Here is a 17,270-nt window from a genome sequence, read left to right as displayed (position 1 = left end):
AAGAATATAGATACTGCAAGCTCTCTACCATTCATGTGTTTGCAGCCCTGGTACATTTATGGACCTCATTTTGACATCAAGGGGCACTTCTGGAAATGATTCATCTAAACTAGAAAAATGAATGAATAAATACTTTATCTTCTCCTAAGACTAAGCACCTGGCATCAGCAGGCCAAGTGAGTGTGAGACAAAGCAAGCTAATGGAATCATTACTTGAAGACCATTTAACCTAGAAATGTTTATATTGAGTAGCTGTTACGGCACCACAACTCCTAATGCTTATTTGAGTGAGATAATGGTAGTGCTCTGGTGCAGTCAGGCAGAAAATGGTGCAGGTGTTGAAGGACCTTTTACCACTTCCCCTCAGATATCCTGGTTTTACTGCAGAGAGGCTGGAGTTCTATGCCTGGGCCCCAGTACAGCACAGATAATGTGTCTTAACCCAGAATTGCTCTACTGCCTGCTGCTCAAATATGGGGGAGCAGGCAAACATCTTCTTCTTGTCTTTAAATCTCACCTATCTGTTTCCATTTTTGCCCATTCTGTAGTGATCATCATGTGTGGCTCTCCAGAGGACATCGGCTCAGACCTAGGGACGGAGAAGGTGGATAATGACATCGTTATCATCTTGATAGATCTCTTCAAGTAAAGTATCACCTTTGCTTTTCTTCTTTTCTCTGCAATTTGCTGGTGGATATAGGTAATGGAAATAATCTGAGTGGAACTGATTTGTTGAAATGGTCTTTCACAAAATGTTTTCTATTGCCATCTTTCCTCATGTCTTGCCATTTAAATAGTGCGCATAGTATTTAATTCATGGCACATCCTCTACAAAATCCCTTTTGGTTCGTATAATATTTTTCTGAGGCAGCAACAGAGCAGGTAGGTTTCATGTCTTCCTCTGGGCTCCTCAGTACAGGAAACCATGAAAGAAGCACAGAGTCCAAAGTCAAAATGGTCATGAAATATGGTCTATTTGAGATACGGTACATTTTTCATACACTCTGCCCAACCAGACAATTATGTAAATAGGACTTATGGTTTATTTTTCTAGACTCCATTTATTCAATTTTTAAATTATTTATGTGATATAACTGTTCTCCCAGTTTATAACTCTTGCACTTTATAACCATCTCTTCAACATCTTTATAACCACAGAAACATAACTTCTCAGAGAAGTTTCTTAACAAATCTAAGTTTTCTATTGTTTAATTTCCTCTTAACAAAACTCTTTATCAAAGATGTCTGACATAAATTTGCTTTACCAATGGTATCCTCGAAAGCCTTGGCTGTATATGAGGACTGAGAGCTCATCTCTGGCCCTAAACTTAAGTGACATAGCAGAGATTACATGGGTACAGCTAAATAGATACCTAAACTGGGTATAGTCCCAGTTGACATAGCAAGTCACAGTAAGGGAGGAAGATAATTGCCTGAGGCAGTGCTGGTGGGATGGATGGATGGATGGATGGATGGATGGATGGATGGATGGATGGATGATTGCAAGGCAAATGTGTGTTCCCATGCCTTGATGTTATTGCACTGTTGGTGTAGCAAAAAGATTCCATTAACTTCTAGGGCCAGTGGGACTTCCCAGCTCTTGTGCCTAAAGCTGACCATAGCAGGTCAGTTCTGAGAAACTCTGGGTTAATGATTTCAGCGATTTAACCTTTGGTTTCAAACTGGATCCTGTTCAGGTTTTAACAGGATCTTCTCCATCCTGTACATTTTCAGGTTCACCATATCTATTTTTCAGAAGTGCCTCTAGGAACTTTCACATTCCACGGTTTTATCCAGGCACTAGGAATCCCCATTTGCTTTTCCTGAGGCAACTGGCCTCAGCTCCTGTTTCTTTGCAAATGCACAATGGGAACTGGGTATGTGAGTTCTTTAACACTGGTGTTGTAGGTATAATTGTTGCAATACAATATGTGAGGGTGATTAGGAGAGTCTTTGCTGTGATATCCATCCTTCTGATATACCCACCTGCCACAGGCTTTTTTATATGCTGGCCTTCTTAAACTTTCTATAGACCCCTTATTTTGCTGAGTATCTTAAATCACATTATTCTTCTTTAAAAAACTCAAAGTACAGACAGATGTATTAGATGAAAACTCAAGCTGTAGGAGGGAGAATAGGCAAAGTCCCATACTTCTCCAGGAGTAAAGTGTCTCTGAAAAAATTATAAGATTTAAATTTTCTTCAGCTCTGAGCTGTCTGGCAAGCAGGACACAAACACAGTCTTTGAGCCTTCCTCAAGAGGGGTGAGATGTTGGAGGATTATCCAGTCTGGTGGAGTTTAGTGAGGCTTCCTTTTCAACTGGCTAATTCAGTCCAAGCCTGGATGAAAAAAAATGAAAATTTTGAAATTCTTTAGGGTGAAAAGTGCATTGTAAAAGTCAGAAGGTTCAGAGAAAGGGCAGGGACAGGGCTCTGGTGTAAGAATCCAATCAGAGCGCCATGGAGCAGAGTCTATGGTCTCCAAAAAGTCAGTACTGATTGTCAGTCAGTATTGACTGACAAAATAAAAGGATGATCAAGCATGAATAATGAGAGAAGGCTCTCACAATTATTTTCTATCAATCTAGCCATAGTCACTGACAGATCCTGCCAGCTGACACTAATATCTATTCCTAAATTCTTCTTTAACATATGAATCTGGTCGTGGCCAGTCTGTGAAGCACTTCTATCTGGCTCGTGAGGGTGATGAAACCAAAGACACCTGAAAACTACAACATCTTCTGCTTGTTTTAGCAGACTTTTCAAGTTGACACAGTTTTCTTTAATTTTCCTATCTCACTGAATTAAACAAATGAATCAATAATCTGCTCTCTGCGCCTCTGTGATTGTTTCATTTCCTCCTGTTAAATGCTTTTAGTGCAACTCCTGCTGTGCTCAATTCTAGCAGGAAATATCAAAATTAGCAGAACAAGCAAAAAAAGTGCAGAAGAGCTCAGAAACAGGCACAGTAACATGAAGAAACTACGATTGCAGTGTTGTGGATTCCAAGGAGAAACTGAGTTTTAGTAAACATAAACTCTGCTTGAAAAAAAAAAGAGGAAATAAACAGGGCAGAAAACAAGCAGTTACAATAATCATAGTTCACAACAACCTTTGAGTGTCATATTGACAGATCTCCTTGATATTACCTTTTAATATATTTAGGCACAAAAGCTAGCATCAGGGAATGAATAATATAAAGAGTTGTGTGCATGATGAAATTTTATTTTTAGAACTACTATTTTAACCTGTTAAATAACACTGCTGTTTGGAACAAGTGAGTGATTGTTATGGATACCACAGTCCCTGTTGTTCAGTGTTGATGGGGTTCTTGTGCTTTGTTTTGCAGTAACGTGTACTTCAAGAAGAACATCTCAGCTGATTACATGCACAATGTGCTTGTCCTGACTCTGCCACCAGCTAATTACAGCTATAATACTGTAATTAAAGACTACATAGAGATGGAGGACAACATCCTGGTAAGAATGCTGTTCTATATATGATTATTGCATTTGGTTTGTTCCTGTTCATGTGTGAGGAAACAAAAACTAAAAATGCAGCTGTAATCATCCCCATCATGCTTCTAAGCTGGTACCTCTTTATATTATTGCAGGATGGTATTTTGTCCTGATGTAATGATGTCAAAATATAATATCATAAGGCAAATCTGCAGGATGTCATATTCCTGCTTTGTGAAGTTCAACTCAAACTTTTAATTTGTTCTTCAAGTCTCCTATTCACGGGAGGGAGGGAGACTTACTGGCACATGCTTTTCCCACTCCATATCTGAGTGACTGACACTCTTACACATAGCTGCAAGGCATCACTCAAGAAAGATCTATATGTGTAATTGAGATGTAAGCATGGAAAGTTCAGAACTAATATTTTTTGGCTAATTTGTCTGTGCAGATATATCTAAGAGATGACTTCCATTACAGTTTCTTTCCAGTGGCTTTCCAGATAAGCTACAAAATCAGGAACCTTTTTGTTTTCCATAGGAAATAATTTTTTTTTTTTTTTTTTTTTTTTTTTTTTTTAATTTCCAGAAAAGCAGAACCTATGGAAATGCTGTATTTGTTTAGTGAAACTGATACTCCTGCCATCTGCCCAGGAACCAGGTCCTTTATGTAGAGTTTCTCCCAGGATTTGTGGCTTTGAGCTCCGGCTCTCCAGCAGGAAGCCTGAAGCTTCTGGCTGGGTTTATAGGGCTTCTAGATCCCCCAGCCTGGGACTCAATGCTTTTTGGGTGCCAGGTCTTTGGCAGGCTGCTGGAAATTCTGGCACAGCTCCTTGCCCCTGAGCTGTGACCACTGGGAAGCCCAAACTTTCTGGCACCACACTGAATCATCTGCACAGAAACTCTAATCCAATGCCAGGATCTTTGGGACATTCTGAGCAAAGCAGAACTGCCAAGAACCTACCATGTAGGATTTCTTGAATCCTTTGCACCAGACTTTTACATTGGCCTCTTTTAAGTTTTCAGCACCTTCCTGTCTTCATACATCAAAAATATATTTTCTTTACCTTTCTTTTTTGAAATGAGAACACTCATGTGGCACTGGCCATCTACTCACTCAGTGTTCAGCAGATTCTGGTGTTCTATGCTGGAGTTTCTGCCAAATGGAGCCAATCAAAGTTATTATAGCTTTATGGCAGAAACATGAACTCTCAGCCATTTTTTATTTTCTTTTGTTCTAGATGGAAGATGACTTTCTTGCTGGCTATTTTAATGCAGTGTTGCTGTTTGGCTATAGTGTCAAGAAATTTGTTGTCTCACAGAGCCCAATGTCACCTTTCAATTTAATCCATGAATTCCGAAATACCACTTTTGAAGGTAAAAAAAAGTACCATCCTTTGCAGTGTTCACTGAATTGATGACGGGAAAGAAATTTGATTTTAAACACTCTTAGGACAAGTCACCTCTACACTAAACAAGTCCAAGCCTTTCAATGAGTTTTATTCCCAGACTTTTTTCTTTCTATATAATTTTTACAAGGATGTTATTTTCAGTATTTGATGTTCAAAATTACTCTGAAGTCACTTGGCTGAGCTTTAATGAAGTAGTTTCAACCTTTTCGAGTTTACAAAGCCATATAGGCCTGGGTGCCTGCAGTGTGGGTGTGTAGGCCAGCTGACAGTGGGTTGGCTCTTCTTAGTCAACTTTCTTGTTCCTCTCACAAGTTGTCTAGCACTGGTGGACTTTTGTTTTGTAGGCCATGGGCTTAAAATCACAAAATTCAGTCATTAGGAAAAGACAGAGGCAAAACCTATGCAAAGAAGTGAAAACATTATCTCCCTGGGAGTATAGTCCAGTTGTTCATATCAGAGATCTGTACCAAAGTGATGACTGAAAGCTATATGCCCCACCTACATTCAGCAAGTATGTGTGTGGAAGTTTACCAGATTTTCCTAAGATGGGAAAGGTTGCAGGCTTATCTTTGCTATAATCATGGTATCCAATACCTAACAAAATATAATTTACTAATTCCTCCTGGAGACAGCATCCATTTCTGAATGTCAGTAAACTCATCATGTCTGTTAAAATTTGAAAGTTAAGTTGCACAGAAATTTTTACTAATCCAAAATACAGCACTGTAATGCTCATCATAATTTATAGGTTTAGTTAAAAAAAAAATTCTGAAAGTGATAGGTGTTGAATCATCTTCATTATTTTCTTGTGATGGAGTCTGGTACAGTAGGGATTTCATAGAATAATTGTTTTGATATTAAAGAGGTGGACCATGAAAAGGTTAGCATCAGTTTATGAGGTGAAAAGGAAGAAGGGAATTGCTGAATTAAAATAATGCTGACAGTGAACTTAGGAGAAATAAAACAAGTCATCATCAACAACAGCAAAAGCACAATCTGAAACTGATCAAAAAATCCCCTTATAAAAAAAGTGGAAAATGAAGGCAAGACTTTTAGGAGTGGTGGATATTGGCTAAGCTTGTGCTCATGTTGAAGCAACTGATTTCATGGAAGCAAAATCAAGCTGTGCTGAGGGATTTGGGAAGTTCCACCTTAAAATACTTGTAATGTGCTACACAGGCAGTTCTCAATTGTTCAAGTGCACGTTTGCTGACTACAGAGGGAGGAGGCTAAAGGCAAAAATAATGTGCTTAAAACATTATTACTAGAGCTTTCAAAAGAATAAAGGGAATGAAAGTATCCTTGTATTTCCTTTACTGCTGATAGATTCAAACTGCAGGTGGAAACAGACTATTTTCTTCTCACTTCCAAAATGGCGAGGGAGGCGATTCTGACATTCTTGGTATGCTGAAGAAATCTGACAAATATATTTTGTTGTAGCTAGAGGGAGACTTTCCTCTTCAGTGCTGTCAGTTCAACACTTTTTATTGGATTTTGTAGATAAAGTGTAGTGCGGTATTAAAAGAAAAGTTAAAAGCACCACACTGAGCTGATACGTATCTAGCACAGACATGAAGAAGTATCCTAAGTCTCAGAAATCCTTTTACTTATCTCATCCTTCCTGCCCCATATTTGTGTTTCTGAAAATGCAAGCTCTCTAATTCCTTTTGTCTGCAGGTGTAGTGGGTCCTGTGACTCTAGATGAATTTGGAGACATTGATACCAATCTGACTGTGCTGTATACATCACAGACTGCAAATTATGTACGTATGTGTAGGGTGCAACTGTTTGACCTTATATATGAAAGGAGAAACAGAATGCCCTGTACTATTGCATAAGAATGATGAAAATAGCTGCAGCGGGAGTGGTGGAGTGCCAAGGCATTCTGTGAGTGCCAGAAGGGGGGTCATGTGAGGTGTGCGGGAGACTGACAGGATTGATGCAGGATTGATGTAATCTGGTGATTCAGTAAGTGAAGTGCAGCTGGTATTTTGTGGGATTGGTAAATTTATTTTCAGAGAGAGGGGAGGAATGAGAAAGAATATAGCAGCCAAAGATATGGCTACACTGAGAAATGCACCACTGTAGCAGGAAAATTAATTTGAATTTGGGCAATACATTTATTAAGGGTAGTCTGAAGCAAGGGACAAAAGAGAGGAGAACACAGCTGCTGACTGCATTTCTTCCCTCCTCCCATTCGTAGTTCAAACCTCTTCTGTATTTCAACACTCAAAGCAATGACACATGCAAGGCGACTAACAGTCCGGATTTTATTTGGAAGAACCACAAGCTGCCCAGTGATACTCCAGGCACTGGTGAGACATCCATTACACCTACCACCTACCTCTTTGAAGACAAGTCACACAGTCCTGAGACCCACCTGCTGTGTGAGCCAGCATGCTACCTTCACACTGCCTCCTGCCAGTGATACTTGGAGCTGGGTGCAGAACAGCATCTTTCCTTCTCCTGCCTCATTCCCTCCATGTTCTCTACCTCCAGTCCAGTTCAAAACCTTTATTTCTGTTTTGGTGCTGATACTAAGTCTCTTGAAAACTCAGTAGTGTACCAGTGATCATGGGAAATACCATGGGGTATTTTGGAAGAAGTCACCCCCAAATGAATAATCTTCACTAGAAAATGGTAGTTGTGCGAACTGCTTGAAACACTGTTTAGGAAAGGCTGCAGAATTAAGGTTATGATGAGTTATCTGACTCTGCATTTCTGTATCTGATGGAGCATGATGGCTTCTGCTTGCCACTTTATCCTTGTAGGGAACTGGGGAGAGGACACAGCACTGTGCAAATTCAGGGGGCTTTGAGAAGAGCTGACTCTTTGAAGAAAGACCATGAGAAACTAGGTTATGGCTCTATTTACACCCAAACTTTAAATCCAATATCTCAGAAATCACCACCTTCTTTACTATTGAGGTTTTGGTGACTCCTGGATAGAATAGATGAAGTCCCTTGTTATTTAGCATAACAGAGTACAGCCTTGGCAGTCTGATCAGACTGAGATTATTTCCCCCTTTAAGACTGCTGCCACATGGTGATTGGCAATGAAAGGGCATATACTTCAGGGTATGATATGCAGAATAAAAATTATTGCAGTGGCAGTAATTGCAAGGGTTAGTGCACAGTGGATTAGTGTTCACCTGAGTCATTCCATCAGTGAGAATCCAGAGATGCTGCTGTTAAGTCTCTGCTAAAGGTGTCCCATTAATTTGCTGTATTGCTTGTCTCCATTAGGGAATAGGCAAAGCATAACTGGAGAGATAAAAACTTTCTGCTAACTGAGTCTATTCACAATAAGGTGGTAAAATTTAAACATTTTATCCAGCAGTAAAGTAAATCAGATGCCCTCAAATTAGGCTTTATCACTCATGAGAGGCAGAGTAGTGGCTTATTGCCAGGAACCTATGGGAATTATCAGGAGGAGGGAGGCAGCAGCTTTGATAAGACTCAAGTTAGTTCTGAGAAAAGCAGAGGGATTTCAGTGGAGCTTTCATTTTTCTTCTCTGGTCAAATCTCTGGTCTCCCTTGGAATGACCATGAATGCTGTCTGTGCAGAGACGGCAACACTGCACACATCAGCCACAAGGTCTCCCTGTACCAGCTCCATGAGCTTTGTGCTTTCTGGCTGCTGTCTTCTTGATGTTGCTCCAGTCCCATTCTCATCCATCCCTTGGGCCCCATAACACGCTGTGTTGTCAGTGGATCTGAAATTGTCCTTGTTTGAAGCTGCTGCACAAGGGGGAAAGAGAATTGCAGAAAGCCAATGTCTACAAATGTCAGTAGCTTAACATCTAGTGCTTAACTAAAGCCTGACACTGTGGCCAAGCCATATTAAACTAAAGTGAAACTGCCACACAAAGGCACTTGATTATTTTGTTTTCACATTTAAAAAAAAACCACCTTCCTTCACTGTGATTCTAAATAAATATATTCCCCCAAAAAGGAGAATGGTCAAAGTTTAAGTAATCACTGTGCCTTGCTAAAGCCAGTCAAAACTTTCCATCCTGGAATATATATTTTTCCTCTAGGTAGGTGAACAGCACAGACAACCAGAGCCCTGCTTCTTCCTAAGCTGTAACTGAGAACAGCTGACCCAATTCTGCTGCCTACCTTCCTCCTAGTATTCGGTGAAAAAAAGGGGCTTATCCATATTTTCCCCTTATTCAGTTAGTTTTAACCCTCATTCTAAACATGGATAAGATCATTCTTCAATAGACAAACCTTTCTGGTTTCAGAGGAGCAGTTAATGTCTCTCTCTGCCTGTTGTAAAACTAAGAGCCAGAAGATGGCAACAGAACCTCAGGAAAGGAAAATTATGGCCCCGCAGCACTTCCATGGGAAACTGTAATCTGTTTATTGAAGCTGCATGCCACAATTCACAAATCTGAAGTTTCAGACAATTTTAATGCAAAATTTCTTTGCCCATTCTCATTTATCTCTCATTTTATAGTGGTGACTTAACTATAGTGGTGTGGAGGAGAACGATAGTATTGATGGTTTTCATCAGAGAGCATCAGACAAATACTAAATTACCGTGAGGTCCTTAGACATAATGAAAGAGGCCCTACTGAACATTCTGAAAGAAGATGGGGAGATGTGATACCCAGAACAGGAAAAATCAAAGCAGAAATCTGGGTCCAAAATCCAGAGGAGTTCATAAACTGAATCCAATGTCAGATGCAGGCACAAAAATCGGTATGTTAAAAATCCTTCCTCAACTGCAGCTTGGTTCTGAGGGCAACTAGTATGTGTAAATTTGATTCTTATTTATTTACTAATTTTTACACTTGACCATTTTTCTGGTTTTTTCTGTCTGTGTCCACAAACAGAAATATATTAGCCTTAGTAAGGCTGAATATTTCAGCTCTTTTACTGTCCTTAATCAACGTGGCAATCTGCAAAACGGGATTGTCCTTGGCCTTTTTTGCCTGAGACACTTGTTCAATAAAGTAGGTTCACTCTGGACATGTGACCACCAGCTGAAGCTCTGTGATAATGACCTGTTATTCTTCAAAGGAAGTTGGTGGCTGCCAACTTTCCTTCCCAGGACCCCTGAGTTCCAAGAACAGACACGAGAGAGGCTTCAGTTTGCTTTTGCGCAGTAAGACAATCAACACTAAAACCTTAGTCAGTTCCCAGCCTTGTTCATCCTGTCTACCTGCTCAGGATTAGAACCCTTGTTTGCTCTCTGGTTTTTGGATCTAAGTCCTCAGATGCCTGAACAACATGATTTTCAAACTGTTTGGCTCCTGGCAGCTTCCAAGGACACTTTACTGGCTTTGTGCTTCCACCAGATAAATTTCCCTCTATAGGATATTTATTTCTTACTGAAGAGTACAGGCCATACAGTAGCATCATTGCCTGGGTGTCCGCACAGATTGCCCATGCCTCAGGTGGGGATGGAAGACTGCACTTCTCTGGGTCATGCTTCATCCCACATAGAAAGAGGAAAGTGTCATCTCAAGGCAGTGCTGGACTTTATCAAAGCCTCTCAATTTGGATGTGACCAAAAAGTATCCTTGGTCAGCTACTGTGATTTGCATATGTGTGTGAGAGTAATTTCTTAAATACAATATTGTTTTTCAGCATCCTCTATGAAATTGTTTATCTTTCATTTTTTCTTTTCTGCAGGCCCACACATCTTGACTATTGCTGTCTTTACACTGACGGGAATTGTGATTCTAGTTCTGATCATCTCTTTGCTGATTCTAAGGTACCAACCCCTTTGGCTTTCTGTTTGTTTGTCTTTGAAGAGTTTTCCCACTAGGACAATGCCTTTGATCTCTCCTTGAAAAGCCATTCATTAGCTTAGCTTACAGACCTGTGTGGTTTCCCTAGTGTTAACTCTGGTATATGCCAAGTAGTGCTTGCATCCATGGTGTTGTTATGACAGGTTAATAATCAAGGGAGAAGATGCAGCAAGGATCAGTGTTCTTGCATCTGCTAAAAAGCTCTGACTCCTATACATACACAGAAATATAAGTCTCAGACCAGTCTTCAGAATACTTCCACTTTACTACCCATCTTTGGCTTTTTTGGGATTCACTTACATTTCTTGAATGTATTGGTGACATGAAAGTTCAGTCTAGAATGTGGTATTTCTCTTGAGACACTGTAGGAGTCAAAATACCGTAAGGTTTTGATGTTTTCATTGCATGGACCCATTCCTTCAACTCAGTCCAACATCCTGCATAAAATTTTTTCTAACAGCTTGGAATTTCATGCAGCATTTAAAGTCCAGCTCTATCATTATGGAAAAGGCAGAAACATAAATCATTGATGCCTCCTTTTGATGGAAGAAATCCCACCACAGTTCCAAAGTATAGGATTTTCTTTAATCTTAAAAAAAAAAAAAATCTTACCTGTGCCTCCATTTTCAATCTATATCTTTGTTATATATCAGAGAACTTCAGAAAAAGCAAGAAAATTGGATCTTAAGAAAAGTTTATTAGAAACAGATGCTACTCAGGCTTTCTTTTTTTGAGTAGACCAATCTGCCTTGCTAACTAAAACAGGGGAAAAAACAAAGATACACAACTCTTACACATCCAATTGTACCAAAGATATGTAGGAGTTAATAATTGTCACATCTGAGCACTAACATATAAACAGACAGTGAAGTTTGCAATGCCTATGAAAATTAATAAACAAATGTATGGACTTACAAAAGATTTTTCTATACTTCTCCATATTTGCAGATGCGTAAAATCTAAAGATTCTCTTTAGATTATTAGATTATTATTGTATACATATCATTGTGATATTCCCAAGCATCAAATACAGAAGAATTTTGTGAGAATTTTTTAGAATAAAACTTTCACTTTTAGTGTCAAAATAATAGTAAACTTCTCAAATATAATTGCTACCAAAGATTGTCCCCTAACAAGCAAAGAAGAAAAATTCCTATGAAAATCAACAAAATTCCTCATTATTTGTTCTTTATCTCCTAAGTTTCTAGGACACTTGAACTATTCCACAGCTACCTGTGAAGTTCTGACTGCAAAGTAAAAACTCCAAGTCCTGAAAAACATGTAACTAAATATTGGACCTAGTAGATTTTAATTCAGTTTGATATATTCTTAATCACCAGCTGATACCAGTTTGAACTGTAGTGCATCCTAATGACATGCAGACAGACTTTACAAGGTAGAACAGAGAAAAACAGCTTTTACTGCAATTGTTGATCTTCCTTTTCTTATGCAAATATATATGCTAACAAATGTAGTGAACAAGGGAATATTTGTGTTGTTAGTCAGTAGTATGGGTTCTACCATTTGGAGCATTTGCCAGCACTTATCAGCGTGTTAGGATTCTCCTGCAAACTCCCCAGTCAGTCCTGTGGAGTTTTTTAGTAGAGGAAAGACATGCACAAGTAAGGAGATAATTTGATGAGCACTAGCTATCTTGTAGGTTTTCTCTAAGACAATACTTGCTCTGAATTTTTGCAGGGGAGACAGCAGTTTCTTTCTCCCATTTCCAAGAACTTGTCCGTCATTTTTACAAAATATGCAGAATACAAGGGTCACCCACAAAAAGGCACCTCATCACTCAGCACCTCCTGTCCTGGCATTGTATTCACAGCAGTTCTTACTATCCACTGTTGATAGCAGGACTTCCTTTGGTATGCATTTGTTTGTGGGACCTCTCTTCCAAGTATATTTAATAACATGGAGGAGAAAACTATATAAAATCCAGATGGTCCTTTATGTTTTAAATTCTTCTGACCACCCCTGAGACTCTGGCAATTGCCTAGCAGTTGTTCTGCTAGATTTGTTCTGTTCTGCTACAGAATGAATGAGCATTTAGGCTTTCCCAAAGCTAGAAGAATTAAAGAGTATCCTCAAACTGGAAAACTGGATGGGAGCCACAGGGCTTGTTCTCAAGTCTCATCAGCCTGTCACACCATCCTTGTGTTACACTAGAGGCTTCCCTGTCCTAATCTTCTGTTGTGGATTTTGGCTAACTGGGAGGATATCTCAAAGGACATCTCTTGTTTTAGGAAGTACAGGAGAGATAATGAGCGCCGGTGGAAAAAATGGTCCCATATACCACCTGAGGAAATCTTGCCTCTAGAGACCAATGAGACAAGTCAAATTAGTTTGAAGGTAAGAGAAGCACAGTGTCCAAAGATGGATCTTGGATTCTGTCTACTAATGACAATCAATGCTAGAGTTTTGAAATGTTCTGACTACAGCACCCTTTGGCTCTGGTAGGACTAGGACCTGTTACCTTTTGTTTTGTTTTGTTTTGTTTTGGTTTTGTTTTGTTTTGTTTTACCCACACTTGTTGTATTGAAGAAAGAGAGATTATTCCCCATCTATTGCTTCCTAATAGAATACACCCGTTCCCATCAGTAAAGCTCAACTTATGATGGGGGAATGGGCTGGGTATTGACTTCCAGTCTCTGTTACAAATTATTTCCCCGTGCTTTGTTATGCCTCTGTAATAGCATGAAAACAGCAGGTGGAGGGCCTGGGAGTGGCATAGATATCCCACAATTTCTGCGGCATGTAGTGACCCTCCCTAGAGAGAGAGGTTTATGCTTCTCTGTGTGGCACACACAGACATTACTAATCTCTCTGGACCTGTCAAGTGAGGACTAGGTGATAATTGCAAGTTAATTATTCTTCTTTGTTCTCAGATTGATGAAGATAAGAGACGTGACACCACCCAGAGACTGCGCCAGGGCAAGTATGACAAGAAGGTAACCTGACTGCAGTGTCCATGCTCCCTTCCTCACCTTTAGGAGGGCACTTTTTGGAGGAGGTCGTTCTACTTCCCCTGACCTTGCAAAATGGTTAGTCCTTATGGAAGGAGTAAGCTGTTTGTTCCCTATCAGCTGCTATGTATTTTGTTTTCTGACAGAAGGCTAAATATTAGACTACATGAACCCCTAGCCCAGGAGTACAGAAGCATAAACATAGGGACCAGAAATCTGCTACATTTTGGTACTGAAGAGGTGAATATGCTAATGGAGGACAGGCCATTTACATGGCAATTCTTGTGCATTCAGTAGAGCTATCTGCCTGATTGAGGTATATTCTTGTTGAGTTAAAATCTGCACAATTGATGGATTTAAATCCCTTGAAGAAAATATAGCTCCAGTATTTATTAGCTGATTAACTGAAACTCTAACAGTGAAGCAGTAGGCAGGTGTTCCTGAAGTTATTTCTTTGTATGGACATTTATTGGAAAAGAAAGATGAATTGCTGTTGTACTAAACCTATGATTTTTTCCCCACTGGTATTTTTCCTTCAGGTGGTGATCCTAAAGGATCTCAAAAACAGTGATGGTAATTTCTCAGAGAAGCAAAAAATAGAACTGAACAAGGTAACTGTTGCACATAGGAACTGGACACACCAGGGTGGGATGGAGTCTGTGAGTGAAGTCATTGCTTTCCACTGTCAACTCCAACAGCCATATGCTTGTGCATGTTTGTGAGGTGGACAGGTAATGAGTTCCTCAAAGGATATTGCTTGATGAACTTTATCTTTGTTATGTGATCTCATCACCACTTCAGAGTCTGAATTGTGTGCCAGCCAAGCTGAGGATGAATGAAGTAATTAATGTGCTGTCATATGGCCTTACTTAATAAATTTTTATAGCTGATGCTAAACGGCACTGTACTCTTTTGGCTCATATCATACAAATTCATCAGTAGTGGAATGCTGCAGTTAAATCTTATTATTGAATGCCAAGTGCAGCTCTTTAAATATAAGTTACTCTCTGCTGCCACACAGACTCTTTCAACATGGGAGATTAATTTGGCTGCAGTACTGCATCTTTTTTTGAATGGTTTTCCTATTACACAACACTGCTATATTGTGAATTCAATAAAGTCTAAAAATACCTCAAAGTAAACGACAGTTGTCTATTTAAATGAACAAACTCCATAATATCATGCAGCATCATTAAATTTTTATTACTTTCTCATTTACTGAATGATTCACATCATTCTGTCACTCATAATGGCTATTCTGGTCAGCTGGGAGCTTTGATAGAGAGGCAATAATAGATACTGCAGTGGGCTCTGGAATTTACTTGCAGTATCCAACAGCAGCCACTCTTATCTCCCCAGTCCAGAAGATTCTGGAATGACAAATGTCTTCAAGTACTTCACTCAGTGCCTTAGTACACTCTGGTTTAAGGGAAACTCATACATTTTATCAGGGCCTGAGATAAAAAGCCATGTCACACAAATATCCATGTCCTATGTTTCCATACTAAAAATGACTGCTTTTAAAAACAGATTAAATGTCTCTGCTCCAGCTCCTACAGATTGATTATTACAACCTGACCAAGTTCTATGGCACTGTGAAGATAGACACCATGATCTTTGGCGTGATTGAATACTGCGAAAGAGGTTCTCTGCGGGTAAAGGATTTTAAGGGTCTCTTTCTATCCCCAAATTAGCAAATTTCAAAGTAAGAAAAGAAATCCCCACCTCTGTGTCTTTGACCCTCATGCAGCAGCCATGGACTGAGCAAGAGGTGGCAGGTTTCTGAATCTAAGTTTCCTCTCTCTTGCTTGGCCCTCTCCATCCCTGCCCAGGTTCTGCTGTGTCACTTTGAAGCTTCTCAGCAGCAAGAGGATGAGGTGTGGGGGAGCCAAAGAAAAGTAAAGGCCCAGGCCACAGTAACAGACTGTATTTGTATTGTGTCCCCTATTGGAAGCATATAGGATATAACTTTTTCTTCATTTCCCAATCTGTAGCTGTTGTCTCTGTTGATGTTTTTGTGTACCACAGAGTTTGCAAGGACAGAAAAAATAATATATTCTATATTAGTATTGGAGGAAAATGGCAAAATCTGCATTATAAGGGAAAACAACACAATTTTTGTTTATAAAAAGAAATAGTAAATTGATGCTGGCAAAAGTTGCAGCATCAACCTTTTGATGGAAAGATTTATAGTTTGTTGCTACCAATATTATTTCAGTGCTAATCATGAAGTGATAATCATCAGCTCTTCTGAGGGCATATATTGTCTCTTGATCATACAAAGACTATCATGAGTAGCACTGGTTTCTGGAACAAACTCACAGCAAGGCAGCAAAATAATTGTTCTCTAAGTTATTTTCTGGTAAACTGGCATACTCATGGAAGTTTACCTTTATCAATGGATGTCATTGTGGCTGAAAGAACTGTAAATGACTGTCAGGCAAAGATAAAACAACAGTTTACTTTGAACTTGTAAGGCTAGGAGCAAATTGGTAGGAAATGGACTGTGAGCATAAAACATGGCAAATCCCCTCCTTTCCTCTTGCACAACTTGACCATTTGTTTCTCAGCTATTTTGTGTTATTAAAAATTTGTTTTGAAAATCAACTTCACAATCTATTTTTAATTGCAGAAACTCTTCTGTAGTCCCCACTTTTCTAGCTCTGTGTAAACTTAATATATATTTAATATTCCCTATTTTTAAAGTCAACTTCTGTTCTAGTGCATGTACTCTCTACAAAAAACAAAGTTGCTGTTTGAAAGGCATGTAATTTGTATACCCATATCTCATCTTCTGCTTTTTCCCTGAAAAACTTTTATTTTCTTGACAGGATGTTTTAAATGATAAAATATCCTACCCTGATGGCACATTCATGGACTGGGAATTTAAAATCTCCGTCATGTATGATATTGCCAAGGTAAGTGAACTGCTGACAGTGCAATGTAAATCAACCTGTCCTGCCTGCAAAACTGATCCTCTGAGGCTCACAGCTCTCAAGGTCTTCTATCCTAGAGCTGTATGCCCTTCCAGTCTGCTCTCCTCTGGGGACAGATATCCAAGGCAGGAGAAGCCAGTGGCTTTCAGACTGCAGGAGGAAATAGGGGCCAGAACTGGCCTGGGGCTACTTATAAATAAACAAATGAACTATACCCCAAAGAAATGTGGACCAAAGATCAGAGAGTTACAATCTGCTGACCAGTGGCTCTGATAAGTAGGGCTTATGCAGTCATAAGCTCTGCAAAACACACTGCTTTGTCGCCTCAGGTAAAGCTTACAGAGCAAAACTGTATTTTTTCAAGTCATAGAAATATTCTAATATATATCCAGAGAGGGGATCAACTTTTTCTAAACAAACTGTTTATGTACCATCCTGATTTTCTCACTAGCGTGAGACACACTCATTTCTCACTACAGCTATTCATTTCAAGCAGTTTGAGAGGGGAAAAAAATTAATCTTGTACATAAACCAAGGCTGATTTTCAGTAGCTTTCAACAGATCTTTGCTTTTTAGATCCTTGTGGTAGGAAAAATGAATATGCACAGTAAAGGAAATTCTGGAACTTCTTCATTAGAGACTTATAACTGTTTAGCTAGTAGGTAAGGACCTTTTGTAATTTACTGGTATAATAATTCATTATACCTCTACAGACAGTGTTGAGAATCCCCTCTG

The 17,270-nt window shown here is 39.3% G+C and overlaps 1 protein-coding gene across 1 annotated transcript in view; it reads left to right on the top strand.

Moving 5' to 3' along the window:
- GUCY2C (guanylate cyclase 2C) overlaps positions 1-17,270 on the top strand; it is a 43,728-nt gene that overhangs the window by 7,471 nt on the left and 18,987 nt on the right. The window contains exons 6-16 of the mRNA XM_077783136.1: positions 549-645; positions 3,350-3,479; positions 4,699-4,834; positions 6,547-6,632; positions 7,073-7,184; positions 10,512-10,593; positions 12,880-12,985; positions 13,522-13,584; positions 14,139-14,210; positions 15,150-15,254; positions 16,431-16,517. Of these exons, the coding sequence (XP_077639262.1) occupies positions 549-645; positions 3,350-3,479; positions 4,699-4,834; positions 6,547-6,632; positions 7,073-7,184; positions 10,512-10,593; positions 12,880-12,985; positions 13,522-13,584; positions 14,139-14,210; positions 15,150-15,254; positions 16,431-16,517 (1,076 nt within the window). The remainder of the gene's footprint in view (positions 1-548; positions 646-3,349; positions 3,480-4,698; positions 4,835-6,546; positions 6,633-7,072; positions 7,185-10,511; positions 10,594-12,879; positions 12,986-13,521; positions 13,585-14,138; positions 14,211-15,149; positions 15,255-16,430; positions 16,518-17,270) is intronic.

The sequence above is a fragment of the Lonchura striata genome, chromosome 5 (genome assembly GCF_046129695.1).
Source record: "Lonchura striata isolate bLonStr1 chromosome 5, bLonStr1.mat, whole genome shotgun sequence".
NCBI classification, from domain to species: domain Eukaryota; kingdom Metazoa; phylum Chordata; class Aves; order Passeriformes; family Estrildidae; genus Lonchura; species Lonchura striata.
The sequence above is the reverse complement of the archived record's forward strand: the minus strand, read 5'-3'. Positions and strand labels throughout refer to the sequence as shown.